This window comes from Camelina sativa, chromosome 19 (assembly GCF_030686135.1).
Source record: "Camelina sativa cultivar CO46 ecotype springtype chromosome 19, ASM3068613v1".
In the NCBI taxonomy this organism is placed as follows: domain Eukaryota; kingdom Viridiplantae; phylum Streptophyta; class Magnoliopsida; order Brassicales; family Brassicaceae; genus Camelina; species Camelina sativa.
In genome coordinates this window covers 13,274,567-13,293,192 of record NC_141898.1, presented here as the reverse complement: position 1 = coordinate 13,293,192, position 18,626 = coordinate 13,274,567, and the positions used below count along the sequence as shown (strand labels likewise).

The following is an 18,626-nucleotide window of genomic DNA, read 5'->3' as shown; positions in this document are numbered from 1 at the left end:
CTCCAAGTCAGATTTCCTCACCACCTCGCCATAGGATGCAGTCATAGCCGCCTCATCTCCTTGTCTTGACGACCCGGTTCCTTTTTCGCTAGTCGCTTCTTTAGAGAGATTAGCCTTGAATTTGGCCGGCTTGAGATGAGGATGGAGTATCCAGCACTTGTCTTTCATGTGGCCCCGTTTCTTGCAGTGGTCACATACCCACACCTTCCTATCCTCCTGCTTGTACACGCCTTTGTTGGTCGTAACAAGCTCCCCCTTACCACTAAACAGATCAAGAGATCCTTGTTCTTTTTGAATTTGAGAACAAATATCTTCAAAGGTGGGTAACTTGTCGGCTCTTAGGATATGCTTCAAGAGGTCATTGAAGTCTGGATTCAAAGTGAGAAGAAGACCAAAGATTTTGTCTTGTTCCTTCCGTTCGTTTAACACCACTGGATCCAAAGAACTTGGCCGTAAAGCATCAAGTTCAAACCATAGTGCTCTAAACTTCCCAAGATGTTTGGTAAACTCCAAATCTTCTTGAGTGAGGTGGTTAATGGCTTTCTTAACTTCAAAGACTCTTGTCAAGTTAGAGACATTACCATAGACATTCTTGAGTGTCTCCCACAGTTCTCTAGCCGTCTCGCAATATGAGTAAGCTTCAAGAATCAGAGCATCAAGCGAGTTTTGGAGGACTGAAAGGACCACTTGGTCTTCTTGAAACCATTTTGCCTTCCTTTCAACCTCCTCTTCTTCCACCTCGGAAGAGCCTTTCTCATCTCCTTTGGCGCGTAGTCCTTTTCGACATGGCTCCAAAGTCCTCTACCTCCAAGGGCAGTTCTTATGGTTCTTGTCCATAGTAAGTAGTTTGTTCCCTTAAGAACAACTGGTGTAACAATCGGCTTGGAGTTATCCATAGTTAAAGTAAAGAAAGATCGAAGAAGATTTGAGAATAAGAGTTTAATATAAAAAAAAGACGAGTAGTATGATGAGATTAAACAGTAGAGAATCGAAGAACTAGCTCTGATACCATGTTAGAATTAGCGGAAGAGATTGAGAGTTTGAGTAGATTAGAGAGAGTTTAGTGTGTAGAACAAAGAGAATATGGGAGAAGATAAGATTCCATTAGAATATCATTTTACAACATGTGACTATAACCTTAAATAGAGAACTAAATTAGGGCAACTCCCTTTACAAGAATAGAAACAAACGATGGAGACACTTAGAGAGAGAGAGAGGAGCGTTCCCAAGGTTTGATAGTGACACCTCCATAGTCAACTTGCTGCGCACCCGTGACTCTTCCTTCTTCTTCTCTCCCAACGGCTAAATAGGAAGGATCTAGAACTCTGGATGGGCTGTTGATGGACCGAACTCCTTTCCCTCTTCTTATGTATCCAAATTATACTCGGCCTTATCGTGGTGTTGTACGGATGTCCGTACTGTACGGACACACCTTCGACCTTAACTTGATCAATAAGTAGTAGCTATGAGGAAATCTGACCTACACCCGGTAATATATTTGATAATTAACATTTTTTTAATTAGTTAATTCATGTTTAAATTCAATTTAGTATACATTACAATAAAAATCAGATGTTATTGAGTTATTGTATTTAACATTTTCATATAAATGACCTACATAATACTATAAAAGTGAACAAAACCACTAGTTTTCATGTGATCATTTATAGCTAACGCTTTATCTTAACAAAATTACTTGTTTTGTTGTGTAATATTTGGGATTTTAATTGTTTGTAAACAACATGTGTGGTCTTTTGTTGCATCATATATCTTAGATTACATATTTACATGTACATATAGGTAGCCCATTCTTCTAGTGGTCAGTATGGTGAGGTACTTATCTTCCTTCAATGACTGCATATCATAATTTGGTTATCAGACTTTGTAATATTCTTCTCGACGGTTTAACAATATTTGGACGCTTATATTTTCTTATATGCTCAGACCTACCTGATTTGACCAGTATTTGGTTGTAACACCGTTAACTTGTGTGAATAATGATTTCAACTGTTTGACCTTTCAGTTGAAGAATTACCATAAAGTTCCAGAGCCAATAATTATGTCTACTACCTATGGTACAGTTTTAAGGTCTTATATATTCCGATATGTACATGCATCAATGAAGAGAATTGGATGGTTCATATTTAAGTTTTATATTCTCAGACAATACATAAACCAACATAATTTTTAGAAGTAGGATGAGGCATGCTAGTCATAAAGCATAAGATAGAAAATGAATATTAAGTACAACAAAGAGTTCATAGATTTTTCCTATTCATTTTGAGCTCTTCTTGATTTAGGGTTACATACATTAGGTTTATGTTTAATTAAATTACAGAGAAATTTATATAAACCCACAAAAGTTATGAAACACCAAGTTAGCTATGTCTCATATTTTGAAGGGTTTCACACCAATTTATATAATCATATTGAAAGCAGATACTAAAACATTGAAAGAAAAGTAAAGAGATCTCAGCCTCACCATGTAGATCTATAAACTGTTGATCATCAACGGCTTGCGATGGTAAAAGGCTTTTGTCTAGGATCATATTGTTTACATGCTCTATGATGTGATCAAGGAAACAAAAACTTGAAGTTCTAAGCCTTAATCTGCAATAATCAACGTTTGTCCACATCATTGGAAAGCGTTCTTGCTTTGAGACTCACAAAACATACTAATCAGACTCAATTTCAACTATAAACTTACTTGAATGATTCGATCTTTGAATGCTCAACGTGATTTGTTGAGATGCATGATGGATTTGTAATGGCAAAGATGGCAGTTGAGACTATAGCAGAACAGATTTGAAGGAGATTTTGTATGTGGAGTCGTTTCAAATTTCTATTTGGGTGTATATTGTAGTGAGGAGATGAAATGTGCAAAACGAAGAAAGTTAATAAATAATGATGCTAGATGAATGATCAAAGAAGATTGAAATGCGTTACGAAGAGAAGTTAAGGCAAGAGGATCGATTGATCAAAGAAGATAGAACTAGGGGAATTGTTTCATGATGGAGGCTTGTTATACAAAAATAACTTGCCTACTACTTAGATACTGTACATACCAAGAGCTTATTGGCTTACTATATACTCTCTGTATTCAGCCATTTGTAATAGAGATAAATTGAACCTTATCAAAATTATAGTGAAAAATATTTTTTGGAAAATTTAAGACCATCAAAAGACAATTCTCTGAGCTTGAAATTCTATCAAATACCAAGAAATATGTGTATTGCAACCACTTTTCAAGAGCTAGAATTTGTAAACTGAAAATATATTAAAACTTCAACCTATTACTTATATTAGTTATATATATATATATATATATATAGCCAGTTTTAGTTATTTGTTTGGCTCTTCTTAGATAACTAACAAATCAATAAATCATTGTTCGTTGACACAAAATTTTTGTTTCGTGCTGAATCTAAATAAGATAAATTTTAATGATTAATATCCAACATTATTCTACAATTTAACTAAAGATTTTAGAAATGATTATAATAATATAGAAATTTAATCAACTTTAATTATGTAACTTACAGTTGCATTTATTTAATTGTAACTTTTCGTAAAATATATGTGTTTTTTAAGATTTAACTATTTCATTTTTTATTTTTAGAAGTTGTGTATTTTTATTATAATTATTGGTTGATAAATTTTCACTTAAGATGAAATTTATTTTATTTTTAAAATTATTTTATCAGAAAATTACATTTACTTATTATAATCATTCGTTTAATATTCTCACTTACGATCACGTCATAATATTTGTTTATGAATAATATAACTATCAATAACTGTTATGATGTTTGTTACTTTTTATAATAATTTTTCATACAATATCTTATACTTATAATACATACAAATTTAGAAAAAAATACATACAAATTATAAGTAGAGTTGTCTCAATTCATTATGAATTTACATTTACTAATTTTTAATTAAAGTTGAGTCTTTTTACCATATTATTTTTTATTATAATTTTTTGTTTTGATGGTTGTGTTTTCTAAACTCACAATTATATATGTTTAATATTTATGAATATTAAACATATATTTTTATTTTATTTTATTTTATTTTAAAGATAATTTTTAATTATATTATTTAGCATATATTTTTAAATAATTTTATAAAATATAATTTTAAATTTTAAATTTAATTTAACTTGTTTTGAAATACTTTCCTCACGACATTGCTTCTAGTAGTATATACAAAATCACTTCTAAATGGGGTTCCACATTATCATATTCTAAATAAATTCTGAATATCTTTGTCATACTCATATAATGTTTGCACAAAAAAAAAAAGATTCGATCAAAATTTCTTCTAGAAGCAGGAAAGAAAAATGTCTACAACAACGCATGGGGTTAATACCAAACCGAGATTCTCGGTTTTTGATTCGAACTCCGTTAAGAGAACATAATTGATCTTCAAGTTTCATATATATATAGTTCGGTTCGGCTGGGTTCTTTCTTTTATAAGACGAACATACTTCATGATTAATCCATGAACATACTTCATACTTGGAAGCCACGTTCGGAGTTTGATTCCTTTATGTGTGGTGGAGCGGCTTTTTCTCGGCCTCGTATTAATCATAACTTCACAAAAATAGTAGTATACTGTATTAGTATATGGTCACAACAATAATATACATTATTACTATGATTGTCTACTTACTTTGCATGTTTTATACGTGTATACCTTTGATCAGAGTTTGAGATTAACACATCAAACAGTAATAATTGGAGGAAACTTAGGAACACGTAAATCCATCGATGCCTTGAAAAGTTCAAACGTAGATATTTTTTTTATTTTTCTTTTTATTCCTATAAACAGAGCTAACGATTGAATCAAAAGCAACCGAAAAAAAAATAAGAAAAGAGAGAATAAAGAAGAAATAAACATGAAATTTGAGCTAATCTTCGTACCGTATCCTGTTATTGGTCATCTCAGATCAACAGTAGAGATGGCGAAGCTACTAGTGGAGCGAGAAACTCGCCTCTCTATCTCCGTTATCATCCTTCCTCTTCTTTCAGTAGACGACATCAGTACTTCCGCTTATATCTCAGCCCTCGTCGCCACATCCAACGACCGCCTTCACTACGAAGTGATCTCTTGCGAAGATCAAACAACCACCGAGTTACATGTCGAGAACCACATCCCGAGGGTGAAACGTGCCGTTGCAAAACTCGTCGATGGCTACTCAAGTCTACCGGACTCGCCGAGGCTCGCTGGTGTAGTCGTGGACATGTTCTGTACCTCGGTGATAGACGTGGCTAACGAGTTTGGTGTTCCGTGTTACTTGTTTTACACCTCGAACGTTGGGGTTCTGGCACTTGGACTTCACGTCCAGATGTTGTACGATAAAAAGGTATACAATGCCACCGAAACTGATTTTGAGGACTCGGAAGCCTTGTTGGACGTTCCTGACACTACAAAAAAATGGGCATGTTGCATCAGTTATTTTGTATCAAATAAATAAATGATTCAAATTTGAATTACTTTTTATGAATGATACAAAAAAATAAAATTTAACATCATTTCAAACAACTGATGCCATCAGTAATCTGATTTACATCAATTCAATATAATTGATATAAATTTATATTAATTAGCATCACTTAAAAATATTGATACAAAATATAGTTTAAAATCACTTAAACAATTGATATAATTTATAATTTATACTAACATCACTTTAAAAACTTGATACAAATTTACATCAATAAAAAGTGATGCTAATTATATGATTTCACATCGATTGTAAAAACCGATACAACTATTTACTTGTTTAATATAGATAAAACAAACTGATGTTATTTACTTTTAATTTGTATCAATTAAGAAATTTGACACTAATAAAACCAACATACATAATTATTAGCAAATAAAATGAATAGAAATATATATATTAATTTATTAATTTTTAATCTTTTCAGTATTTTTAACTCTAATTAAATATCTAGTTACGTTTTTTTAGTTACAATATATAGTATATATATATATATATATAGAATACTCTTTCAACCGTATGTTTACTGTTTGATTTGGCAATAAATTAATAAAATTAACTACAACCTTAAATCTTTATAATTTTTATTAAAAATTATTTAAGGTTTCTAAATAAAATTAAAACAAGGTTTCTAAATAATATTAAAACAAACAATTATTCTGTTGTAAGGTTACGCCATTCGACAAATAAAAAATAAATAAAAAATAAATAAAAAATAAAAAATAAAAAACTCAATTTCGAATTTTGTTTATATATATCTCATGTATATGCTCAATTTCCATTTTAGAAGATGTGAAAAATATTCTTTAAAACAAATAATTAATATTTTACCACAAAATAAAAATGGCAGTTTATTCTATATATATTACCACGCAAGAGAGACTCGGATGGATGAGGAAATGGAAAGGTCTCTCTGCATGGGAGTGCAACGCCACGTGTCACACGATTAAGTGGTTCTCGCCAGGGCCTGAGATGCACGCGCGAGTGAGTGGGAGTATGGATAATTTACATGCAAAATTCTTGCTATTTGTCAAGCCGAAATCGCCACCCGCCCAGCTAGAGAGTCAAGTGAGAGAGCTTATAAATAGCCCTCGTTGCTCTCATTTTCGACACAAAAACTTTCTCAACACCCAAACTCTACCAAAATTTTCTCTCAAACTTTTGAAGAGAAAATCTCTTGATTTTCGACCAAATAGAAGGAAGAATGAGGAGATCTAGAGGAAGGTGTAAGTTAAAGATCAAGGGGAGGTGTTGTCAGATTGGCGTGGTGTGGTGAATTCCAAATCAGCCAAGATCTACAAGTTAAGGTGAGTTGAGACTTTGGTTGTAGATGAGTTGTGAGTTGTTGTTGTGTTTTTGTTGAGAGCAAGTTGGAGATCTTGCTTAAGGAGGTGCATTAGCTCTCTAGCTCTTGCATCGGTTTTGTTGTGAAGTTTGTTTTCTTGTTGCATGTAGATCTAGATGATTGCATTTAGTCAAGAGGGATTTTTGGGGTTTTTACGCATTCTTGGGGAAGAGTGGCATTTTTAAAAATTAGATGCAAGTGTGAAATTCCTTGTATGCTTAATTTTTGGGAGTTTTGAGAATTTTTGAAGGTGAGAAATATTTTTTAAAAATCAAACTGCAAGTGTGAAACGCCATGCATATTCGATTTGGAATTTTTCTCGATCATGTGGATCGATGGAAAAATTAGTAAAAAAAAATTCTTACTTAACTTGGGGTTAAGGAAGGGTCATGCATTTTTAAAAAACTTAATTATTTTAAATTTTGCATGAATAGTTGAGGTGGTTAATCCCTTGTAGACTGGTGGAAAAATCAATTCATGAGAGGGGTGAATTTTGGTGAGGCCATACGAGAATCTCTAGGACGGAAAAAGCCGCATGAGGGCCCAAAATTGAGAGTAGTTCCTCATGATTTTGATGTGAGAACAGTCTACGGGATGGGCAGTTTTGGTGAGGCCATGCGAGAATCTCCAGGACGGAAAGAGCCGCATGAGGGCCGCAAAACTTGAGAAAAATATTCCCATGGACTTGATGGAAGATCAGTTCATTGGTGAAATATTTTTGTAAGTCATGCGAGAATCTCCAGGAAGGAAAGAGCCGCATGCATGTGTGAAAATGGGAAGAATTATTAAATTAAAATGTAGAAAATTAAACCTAAAAATTAATTTGGGGTTGGGTTCATATTAGGATTGCATGCATGAGTAGTTAACTTAAGTTGCATGAGTATTTTTCCATGCTTCTTAAGTTTCTATGTGATTGTGTGTTGGATTGCTTGCTTGATTGCTTGCTTGTGTGCTTGTTTTCTTGCTTGCTTTGTGTGTTGGTATGTGCTTAATTCTTTGTGTTGATAGACTTAGAATTGAGAGCATGTTCTAGCTAGTGCTTGAGTCAACGTCTCAGTTATTAGCTAGAAGACGATCTTTGTTCCCATCATGTGGTGGGTTTGTCCGGTAAGCTAATCCAGAGGGATCTCATGGCAGGACAACCTTCGGTGTCTAGCTAGCTACGAGCCCGAACCGCATGACGATGCAGCTTTGAGTGCCCAGTTGTTTACTTGGAGGTAACAACGCGGAGGATTTGGTTGGTCGGTTGATTGCCTTTGTGGTATCAATGCGGAGTGTGTGATTGGGATGGGCCCTAGGATGTGTCGGTGTTCCTTAGGATGTGTTTCCCTAGGATGTGAGGATGGTTCATGGTAGGTCTCAAGCGTTGATGTGATATCCGTTTGATTGACCTATTGCATGTGAAGTCTAGGGTGGTCAAGTTATCTTAATGCACTGCTAGCAATTTCCACCTGGCAGTGATTGCGGGTGAAGTGGCGTGGAGGCCTAGTTAGAGAGAAAGTCTAGATGAGTCAAGTCCCTTGATTGTTTCCTAGACTTGATTGCTTGATTGCTTGATTGCTTGCTTCTAATGCTTCCGCCTTGCGTGCTTTGATTAGGGTTGTTTGTTTGGGGTTGTTGGATGAGTTAAGATAGCATGCTAGAGGTAGCCCAACTCACTGAGTAATCCTAGATTACTCACTCCCCTCCTTCATCATTTTTCTTGCAGGGAAAGTAAGTGGGTAGAGTTGGACTTAAGAAACCAGATAGGGTGTTTTCGTGTTGTGTTGCAAATCTTTGTTTCTTTCTCATGTTGTTTTATTCGAATGGATCCAACTGATTTTTTCTGAAGTGATTTTGTTGAATGTAAACTTTATATATATATATATATAAATAATAAATCGAAATAATTTCTTATATATTTTCGGACAAGTGGAAATGGTACGGTCTTGTCCGGACCAGCACAACGCGGCGTATGTTCTGAGGGTTGAAAAGCCTAAGGAATATATGTAGCGGATAGGCAGCTGCCAGTGGACTGGCTGGAGAACCTAATTCGTTGGTGGCACCTTGGCCGGATCGCGGACAGTTGTCCTCATGTAACGACCTCTAGGCCGGTCCACGGTTTGTCCGGCCGAGTGACGGACGGTTCGGGGGCATTACAACCCTTCCCATTACAAAACCATTCTGAAGAATCATCATCTGCAACTAAATGAAACAAACATATGAATTAAACATTGCACAAACTAGATGATCTCTAAGAAAAGACGATAAACAAAAATCAAAACCTCATATGAACATCACTTGAAACTAATACATAACCTTAAGTTTACAGAAGCTTGTGAGTTCCAAAAGTATCGACTGAATGAATAATAATAACAGAAGAAAAAAAACAAGGGAATATATATATTCCGATGAATAAAGCCTACACTAGTTAGGAAAAGACGATAAACTTAAATCTTACTTTTAACAGATTCGCAAAACAAAAATAATCTTACAAACCTTCCTCTCAAGCGCCTCCCGTGTTTCTCTAGATGAAGCTAGCTCAGCTTGCAGCTCCTGCACTTTCCTGATTTATTCCTCCTCCGTTTGCTTCTGTCTCTTTTACATCGAAGCACCAAACGACATGGTCACGGATTCACGAACCCAGAATCGTCAGATCGATCCGAACATAAATCGGATTACTATGGATTTGAGGTGGATTTGAATCGATTGCTATGGATTTGAGGTGTGATGAATCGTCGGTTCCATCGAGAGAGAAGAGAGAAAGAGTCGCGAAAAGGAAAAGAAAAATGGAAAAAAAAAAAATCTTTTTGCCTTTTCTATTCTTTCATTACCCAACCAAAATTTGACACGTATAATGTCTTAAGGGTTGCTTCTGATGCTTTGCAGAGAAACGATTCTCTGGTAAATGAATTTTTGTTATTTATTTTTGGAGCATAATAATACTGAGCAACCCATTAAGTTACTCCACTGGAGATGTCCTAAGAAATTCTAGAAGAAAGTATAGCAGATACATTCGTCTTATGTGGCACTGTGAGTGTTGTGGGTGATTAAAATGATTGGGACTTGTAAAAGTGTTTTTTCTGTCTCTAAATTATATTTACAAAATGGAAGTTCATACTTGCTATTAAAAATTTACTATATTTTATTTAGAATATAATTTATAGAAATATTAATTTTACAAATTGTAAAAAACGAAAGTAGATGATATATAAACTTTACATTTGACCATAGTTAAACTCAACTTAAAATTTAACGATATTACTAAAAACAAGTGTACTAGTGTTCATAATAAGGAGACTATATATAAACCTGAATTGTTGCAATAATGACCTGATTTAGCATGCTGATGTTGGTTCATATAGTTGTATCAATTTCGATAAGCCTACGGATATACAGCATCTTACATGGTCTCGTGTGTGTAGATAGATTTAATCCTCATCTATCTACAATCGTTGTAATCGATCCTTTTAGTTTATTAGTAGTAATCAGATTAAGGCGACATACGAGGAAAAAGGATCGATATCGTCACCGGTCATAAATAATTTGAGAAAAAGAGGAAGTTAGAAATTGTTTTTGCTTACATTAAACCTTTTTTTGAAGAAAGCCATGTGGTATTGTGTTTGAACTCCTTAGTTTTGCCGATGTGGACACTCTCAAAGGGTTCAAATTGTCCATTTTATTAGTAGTAATATATATATATATATATATAATCTTGTAATAATTCAATTAGTTATTAAAAAAATCAACTATTTAAATGGGAAAAATAAATTAAATTAAACGCAAATTGAATTTTTGGCACTAGTTAATCTGAGATACTTTATTATAAAAATTCGTAAGTCCAGCCATATAAGAAAATTTTGTTTATAACAACAAAAAAATTGTTTTGGAGTATTGAAATCTGATTCATATACACTATGTATATAAATCAAATTCAAGGACTGTACTTCAAAATCTAAATCTCTAAACAGAACATCTCTAAAGATTTAAACAGAACAAACCAACCGGTCCAATACTTGACCATCATAAATTGAACCGGAATTGTAGTTAGCTCCAAATCTGAGGGTCTAATTGACTAAAAATATAATTTTGGGGTTGAATGTCGAATAAAAGTATACATCTAGGGGTGATTTTACAAGGTTATGTTTTCTCTTTAACCTTTCCCATTTGAAAATTGAAATCGTCTTCTCTGCTTTCAACTTCACCGCTACACTCTTCACTTGGAACAGTAAGCGCCAAAATTCACCATCAAGGCTGAAGCTTTCTTCAATGGAAGAAGATACCCACGACGGATCTCTCGATCTCCGAGCGATTCGCAGGTTTATTTTTTCTTTCTCGTCTCTCTCGAGTCCTTGGTTTTTGTGTTTGCTTGTTCATCTATTTTGTTTCTCTCAGGCGCGTGAAAGAGCTCGAGTTCGTTCACCGGAACTGCAGAGACGAACCTGGAGAATCCGATTCCGAGACTCTGGTCCAAGATTTTGTTCTTCAGTTTCAAGTAATTGCGATAAATTTGGGATCTGTGTGGTCTAATTAAGTACCTCGATAGATGGCTAAATTTTTAACATTTTTATGGGATTTGTGTAGAAGAACGTGAATGAGATTGTTGAAGATTACAGCCATGTTGATTTATTGGATGTTGAAGATTCAGGTTTGCTATTCGTTGCTTTGAAGCCCTTTCTACAGCTTTCTTTGTGAGAATTTAGTAACTGGTGGTTTAAGACTTGAGTGGAGGTTTAATTTAGTAAATGTTATATGAATCTCACAGATGCTTACTTGGAGTATTTGCGAAAGGAGCTTCATTCTGTGGAGGCTGAAAGTGCCAAAGTTTCTGAAGAGATTGAACGTCTTTCTAGGTCTCATGCTGAAGGTGTTATGTAGTTTTCTTCTGCTTATTTCATTTTGAAGAAGCATGGTATCTATGTCCTACTTTCTTTTTACAATATGAGTTTTCTTTTATGGATTTGTTAGATTCTAGTAGGCTGGAAAGGGATCTTGAAGGTCTTTTATTGTCTCTGGATTCTATGTCATCACAGGTTACTGTCTTGAAAACATTGTTTCATTGTAATTCCTCAGTAAGAGTTATGTGATTCTTATTTTTGAGGGTTATGTGATTCTCATTTTAGGATATGGACAAGTCAAAAGAGAATCCACCATCTAGCAGCTCAATGGAAGTATGTGAAGTGAATGATGATGACAAGTTTAAGGTGCGGTATTTTATTGGTTTTTTAAGGAGAAGAAGCTTGTGTGTGTGTGTGAAACATGTAGATATCTCAACAAAATTTCATCTTTTCACAATTATATCTTTCAGTTATTCCAATTCTTGATTTGCCTGATCGATTAGAGCTTATGTGGTGGAGTGTACTAAACTACTTTTCCCGAGCACGCTGAGGCAAAAAGATCCTATCTTCTTAGTTTATATACACCCTTTTCCACATGTATTTTCAGATCTTTGAACTCGAAAATCAGATGGAGGAGAAAATGATGATTCTTAAGTCATTGGAAGATCTGGATTCTATACGTAAAAGGTAATTTAAATGTGCTTTCAGATTTACATCCTTACCCTGTCTTCATTAGAGTTCTTCACTTCTTCTACCTTCAGGTTTGATGCTGCAGAACAAGTTGAGGACGCATTGACAGGCTTGAAGGTGCTCGAGTTTGATGGAAACTTTATTAGGCTCCAACTCCGAACATATATTCCAGAACTAGACGGCTTGCCTGGACAGCACAAATTTGAACACACTACTGAGCCATCTGAATTGATCCATGAATTGATAATATACCTCAAGGATAAAACTACAGAGATAACAAAATTGGAGGTAACAACACTCTCCGTTCTTTCACTGATGACTGTTATGTTGTAGTTTTGCATGGATCTAGATAAATTTATCTGTTTGTTGATTCCTGTTCCTTTTTGTGAATAAAATTGAAATCTACTTTCTCTCTCAGATGTTTCCAAATGATATATACATAGGAGACATCATCAAGGCTACTGATTCTTTCAGGTCTGTGCTCTAGCTTCTTTATGTCCTGAAATTTGTATTACTTATCAATCTGAAACTGTATCTCAGTTACCAAAGTTACATTTTGTTTAATCTTAAGGAGTGTGGCATAACATACCTTAAAACTGCAGGCAGGTAAGGTTACACTATGCAGTGCTAGACACAAGATCTTCAGTCCAGTGGGTTGTCGCCAAAGTGCAAGATAGAATTATTTCAACCACTTTGAGAAAATATATTGTGACGAGTTCGAAAACAATCAGGTGAGCCTTCCCTTTCAGTAACTTAAGAGCTGAATTTATCTTTCGTAGCTAAATGATGTCATTGAGTTGTCTGAGCAAGCCAATCGACTGCATGTTCTATGATCCTATGACAGGCGCACCTTCGAATACTACGACAAAGATGAAACAATAGTGGCTTATATAGCTGGAGGTATTGATGCATTTTTAAAGGTCTCTGATGGTTGGCCAATGCTGAATACCCCATTGAAGCTTGCATCTCTCAAGAGCTCGGACAATCAGTCAAAGGGAATTTCTCTGAGCGTTATCTGCAAAGTTGAGGTAAGACATTGTTTCTCCAAACTCAAACACTTTCTTCTCGATTTTACAGTTCCATTATAAACAAAGGTCTTCTCTGTTGGTAAAAATAATGGGTGTTATTAGTTCCTTCTCCTGGTCATTGTTGTCAGTCTTATTTAATCTCTTCAAAAACGAACATTTAAGATAGTAATAACATGATAAAGCCATTGGCCGAAGACCAAATACAGTTTGCAACATTGTAGGTGTTAGTGCTTTTGGTTTTTAACACTTTGTCTCTTGTTATACGCGTCAGGAACTAGCGAATTCGTTGGATTTACAGACCCGGCAAAACTTATCAGGCTTCATGGATGCTATTGAGAAAATACTTGTGCAACAAACCCGTGAAGAACTCCAGTCCAATGAATCCTCCCAAAAGTGAAAGTAACAAGAAGAACAACCTACCTTTATGTTGTCTTGCTTTGTGTTATCTGCACCTTTTGGAATTGTAAAAATTCTTATCTGTTAGTTACATGCAAACAATTCTTATCTGTTAGTTACATTACATGCAAACCTCCCATCTATCATAAACTTCCTCGGCATATTCTGAACTTTTACGTATTCGATTCACGTGTAATTTAGAAAGAATGCGATCAAATATGTAAGTTTGACATATATGAGGACCAAAGTTGCAAATATAGCGAAGTAAGTTAATGTTAGTTTAGATAAAAAAGATTCGACCTTTCTCTTCTTCTTCTTCCTTCGTCGTCTTAGATTTCTCAGAAACCCTAAAACTGCAAATTCAACCTTCGATTTCACAACTCTGCTGCTATTTTTAGTTATTCGGTGATGGAATCTTAGGCTCTGCTTCTTGTCGATTGTAATTCCCGAATTAGGGATTTAGCTCTCATCTGAGATTGAAGAACAATAAAAAGTTGGTACTTTTTGGTTTTGATGGCTTCAGATCGTGGTTCAGCCGCTGCTGCTGGTAAGCCCTATTGGATGAAACATGCGGAAGATGCGAAAATTAAAGACGAAGGTGAGAAAGACGCTGCGGCAAAAGCAGCCTTTGAAGCTACATTCAGAGGTGTAGACCAAACCACACATTTGATTGAAGCTGTTGCACCGTCTTCTGTGGTACATCAGGAATCTGATAGTGATTCGGATGATGATGAATCTGATTACTTGTCCAGGAAACCAATTGGTCCTGTGGATCCTAGCAAGTCCACAGCTTCTGGTGCTGGGGTTGGTGGTGGAACGGCTTGTGTGCCTTGTACATTTGTTGTTGTCACAAAGGATTCAGATGGAAGGAAGGTTCCTAATGGTGGAGCTTTGATTAGAGTTAAAGTGTCTCCTGGTGTTGGTGTTGGTGGTACTGATCAACAAGGAGTGGTTAAAGATGTTGGAGATGGGAGTTATGCTGTTACTTATGTTGTCCCTAAGAGAGGAAACTATATGGTTAACATTGAATGCAATGGGAGTGCCATCATGGGAAGTCCCTTTCCTGTCTTCTTTAGCCAAGGTAAATCAATACGATCAAGACTCTTTATGTATATAGAAACTTTGTTTGATTGGTAAAGGTCTTGACTTTGTGAAATTCTGAAACAGGGTCTTCTTCGACTGGACTAATGGGTTCTGCTCCAGCTTCATACTCGAATCTTATAAATCAAACCATGCCAAACATGCCGAATTACACAGGTTCTGTTTCGGGTGCTTTCCCGGGGTTGTTGGGAATGGTTCCAGGCATTTCCTCTGGTCCTTCAGGTGGTGCTATTTTGCCTGGAGTTGGAGCTTCGCTTGGGGAAGTCTGTCGGGAATATCTTAATGGTAGATGTGTGAACACTACTATGTGCAAGTTAAACCACCCTCCTCAGAATTTGCTGATGACTGCTATAGCTGCAACGACAAGTATGGGTAACCTAAGTCAGGTGCCTATGGCTCCTTCTGCTGCAGCAATGGCTGCTGCGCAGGCCATTGTTGCCGCACAAGCGCTTCAAGCTCATGCTTCTCAGATGCAAGCACAGGCTCAATCAAACAAGGGATCTTTAGGTATTGTGCCTTTCGTTGCTAGTCTCTCCATATTTGTCTTGGGATCTCAAGTTGAATTTCCCATTAGATTTATCTAGTTTTCTTTTATTTTGTGATACTCATGAGTTAAAGTAGCTTCTGATTTAGGTTCTCCAGAAAAAGGAGAGAAGAGGGATTCATTGAAGAAATTTCTCCAAGTTAGCAACCTAAGTCCATCGCTTACAACTGAACAACTTAGGCAGCTATTTAGCTTCTGTGGCACAGTAGTTGACTGTAGTATAACTGATTCAAAGAACCTTGCCTACATAGAATACTCAAATTCGGAAGAAGCAACAGCTGCTTTGGCATTAAACAATACGGAAGTCTTTGGTAGACCATTGAATGTTGAGATTGCAAAATCACTTCCTCAGAAACCATCTTCAAATAATTCTTCGTCCTCACTACCAATGATGATGCAACAGGCCGTCGCGATGCAGCAGATGCAATTCCAACAGGCTATACTAATGCAACAAGCCGTGGCCACTCAACAGGCAGCAAATAGAGCTGCCACCATGAAGTCTGCCACCGAGCTTGCAGCAGCTAGAGCTGCAGAGATAAGTAGGAAACTGAGACCTGATGGAGTTGGAAATGATGAAAAAGAAGCTCATCATAAGTCTAGGTGGGCTTCCAATACAAATTTATAGATGTTTCTCTCCGTTACCTATGGCCTGCTCCTTTCTCCTTTTTGATAACGTTGTCATTTTTTGAAAGCTTGAACTGATAGTCACCTCTCTTGTGCAGGTCACCATCTAACTCTCCTGTGAGGTCGAGGTCAAAGTCAAAGTCACCAATTAGTTACAGGCGAAGGCGGAGATCTCCGTCCTATTCACCACCGTTTCGTCGTCCAAGAAGTCATAGATCGAGATCACCATTAAGATATCACCGGCGATCAACTTATGAGGAGAGAAGGCGGTCATATAGAGATTCTAGGGATATTTCTGAAAGTAGGAGATACGGTAGATCAGATGAACACCATTCTTCCAGTATAAGGAGAAGTAGGAGTGTAAGTCCCAAAAAGAGAAAATCTGGAAAAGAAGATTCAGAGCTGTCAAGACATGGACGCGATAGCTCATCACGTAGAGATAAGAAATCATCTCGTGCTGGTTCACGATCACCGGGGCGACGTAAGGAAGAAAACAAACTAAAACGTAGAACACGTTCAAGATCTAGATCAGCGGAAGATTCTGCAGATATCAAGGATGAAGCTAGAGATGAGGAATTGAAACATCACAAAAAGCGGTCGAGATCAAGCTCTCGTGAAGGTAGGAGTAAAACCAGAGACGCATCTCGAAATTCTGATGAAACTAAACAGAAACACAGAGGGAGGACTAGGTCCAGATCATTGGAAAACGACAATGGTTCTCATGAGAATGTTGATGTTGCTCAAGACGATGATGATCTGAATCTCCGTCCCAGTAGGCGCAGGTCAAAATCTTTAGATGAGAACTATGATATGAAAGAGAGGAGGGGAAGGTCCAGGTCCAGGTCTAGATCATTGGAAACGAAAAACAGGTCTGTTGGGAAAAGTAAGCTGGATGAAGACAGAAACACAGGATCACGTCGAAGGAGGTCCAGGTCGAAATCAGTGGAAGATAAGCGAAGTTATAACAAGGAGACTCGGAGAAGGGAAAAAAAGTCCAAGCGTCGGAGTGGAAGACGGTCGAGGTCACCATCAACTGAGGGTAAGAAAGGGAGAGATATTAGGTCATCCCCAGGATATTCTGATGAAAAAAAATCAAGACGTAAGCGCCACTCCAGGTCAAGATCAATAGAGAAAAAGAACAGTTCAAGAGAAAAAAGGTCAAAACGTCATGAAAGATTGCGGTCATCATCTCCTGTTAGTTCAGAAGAAGATCATAAGATCAAGAAAAGACACTCTGGATCAAAATCTGTGAATGAGAAACCCCACTCAGATGATGAGAAAGTTGACGATGGAGATGCAAATTCAGGTATGTTTATCATAAAATGAAATAGTTGTATTTTTTTTAATGGAGAAGCATGTATCCATATTCTCATCATGAGTGTTCTTTAACGAACTCGACAGATTCTAGTCCGCTGGAAAGGAACAGTGAAGTTCTTTTATCGACACTGGATTCGATGTCATCTCAGGTTAATGGATTGAATAGATTATTATTGCCTTGTAATTCCTGAGTAAATGTCTTTTTGCTGGAATAGAAAAAGCTTTGTTTTGAGAGTTGTGTGATTCTTATTTATAGGATGTGGAGAAGTCAAAAGAGAATCAACCATCTAGCAGCTCAGTGGAAATATGGAATGCGAATGATGATGAGAAAATTAAGGTGCGATTGTATTTTCTAGGAGAAGAAGTTTGTGTGAATGAACATATAAATATATCTCAACAAAAATTTCATCTTGCTTGGCCTGATTAATTAGACCTAATGAGGTAGAAAGCACTAAACTATTTTTCCGAGCATGCTAATTGCTAAGGCAAAACATGAGTAATTTCGTAGTGGTTAAGACTTAACATGAAAAATACATATACTGCACTCTGATACTTTCTTTGCATGCCACTGCTTGTCTTCTTGTTGCTTTATATTGTGCAGAGATTTGTTCATTTCCGGTTTTAATAGAAAAAGATTAGAGCTCTACCATATATCTGCTTAGTTTCTTCTATACACCCTTTTTCACACGTTTTAACTTTAAAATCAGATGGAGGAGAAAAGGATGATTCTGGAGTCATAGGAAGATTTTACGTAAAAGGTAATTTCAACGTGCTTGCCGATTTTACATCCTTACCCTGTCTCCATTTGAGTTTTTGACTTCCGACTACCTTCAGGTTCGATGCTGCAGCAAACCCGTGAACTCCATTCCAATGAATCCTCCCAGAAGAGTACCAAGAACCACCTCGACTCCGCAACTTAACGTTTCCGGGTCGACTCCACAACTTAACGTTTCCGGGAGAGTTTCTGCGGTTTTTTCGTTTAGATCTCCTTAATGTTGTTTTTGGTTTTGTCGTCAGCAACTCTTTGTTGTATTACTTTGGCATTTTCTGCCACAGTCCGTCGATGGAGCTTGCTGCTGCTTATGGAAGAATCAAAAATTTGAATACTCGACATAGAGATGCCAAACTTGTTTTTGTCCTATAACTAACTTCTGCTGGTCCAAGTTACCTTTTAATGTCAACATGTTTTTATCCGCCATGTGTAACTTTTTTGCCTCTACACCCCTTTTGTAAGTTGTATGTAACTAAAAAT

The 18,626-nt window shown here is 36.2% G+C and overlaps 2 protein-coding genes and 1 pseudogene across 11 annotated transcripts; all 3 read left to right on the top strand.

Moving 5' to 3' along the window:
- Positions 1–4,903: 4,903 nt before the first annotated feature.
- Positions 4,904–5,482, top strand: LOC104767811 (UDP-glycosyltransferase 71B8 pseudogene; annotated as a pseudogene).
- Positions 5,483–10,997: 5,515 nt separating this feature from the next.
- On the top strand, positions 10,998–13,958 carry LOC104766312 (uncharacterized). 3 transcript variants are annotated; one of them, XM_010490171.3, is made up of 12 exons: positions 10,998–11,155; positions 11,232–11,331; positions 11,421–11,484; positions 11,602–11,703; positions 11,805–11,869; positions 11,960–12,040; positions 12,282–12,361; positions 12,436–12,652; positions 12,783–12,838; positions 12,967–13,095; positions 13,209–13,392; positions 13,664–13,958. In XM_010490171.3, the coding sequence occupies exons 1-12, from the start codon at positions 11,106–11,108 to the stop codon at positions 13,787–13,789; spliced, it is 1,254 nt and encodes a 417-aa protein (XP_010488473.2). In that variant the 5' UTR covers positions 10,998–11,105; the 3' UTR covers positions 13,790–13,958. The 3 variants fall into 3 exon arrangements, 2 of the variants coding, with proteins under 2 accessions (XP_010488473.2, XP_087356737.1); XR_015590555.1 differs by having other exon boundaries at positions 11,011–11,155; positions 12,936–13,095; XM_087500611.1 differs by having other exon boundaries at positions 11,011–11,155; positions 11,424–11,484.
- Positions 13,959–14,046: 88 nt separating this feature from the next.
- Positions 14,047–18,572, top strand: LOC104766311 (uncharacterized). Of its 8 annotated transcripts, none has more exons than XM_010490169.3 (8): positions 14,047–14,869; positions 14,956–15,396; positions 15,523–16,033; positions 16,156–17,363; positions 17,459–17,523; positions 17,631–17,711; positions 18,082–18,132; positions 18,209–18,572. In XM_010490169.3, exons 1-7 carry the CDS (start codon positions 14,302–14,304, stop codon positions 18,112–18,114), a joined length of 2,907 nt encoding a protein of 968 aa, XP_010488471.2. In that variant the 5' UTR covers positions 14,047–14,301; the 3' UTR covers positions 18,115–18,132; positions 18,209–18,572. The 8 variants fall into 8 exon arrangements, with proteins under 8 accessions (XP_010488471.2, XP_087356733.1, XP_087356734.1 ...); XM_087500607.1 differs by having other exon boundaries at positions 14,048–14,869; positions 18,223–18,572; XM_087500608.1 differs by having other exon boundaries at positions 14,050–14,869; positions 15,532–16,033; positions 18,223–18,572.
- The last annotated feature ends 54 nt before the right edge of the window (positions 18,573–18,626 follow it).

Coding starts and splice junctions, on each gene's coding strand:
- LOC104766312 (XM_010490171.3), top strand. CDS start 11,106: ATGGAAGAAGATACCCACGACGGATCTCTCGATCTCCGAGCGATTCGC. Junction 11,332..11,420: donor ATTTTGTTCTTCAGTTTCAA/GTAATTGCGATA, acceptor GGATTTGTGTAG/AAGAACGTGAATGAGATTGT. Junction 11,870..11,959: donor TGGATTCTATGTCATCACAG/GTTACTGTCTTG, acceptor TTCTCATTTTAG/GATATGGACAAGTCAAAAGA.
- LOC104766311 (XM_010490168.3), top strand. CDS start 14,302: ATGGCTTCAGATCGTGGTTCAGCCGCTGCTGCTGGTAAGCCCTATTGG. Junction 14,870..14,955: donor TCCTGTCTTCTTTAGCCAAG/GTAAATCAATAC, acceptor ATTCTGAAACAG/GGTCTTCTTCGACTGGACTA. Junction 15,397..15,510: donor ATCAAACAAGGGATCTTTAG/GTATTGTGCCTT, acceptor GAGTTAAAGTAG/CTTCTGATTTAGGTTCTCCA.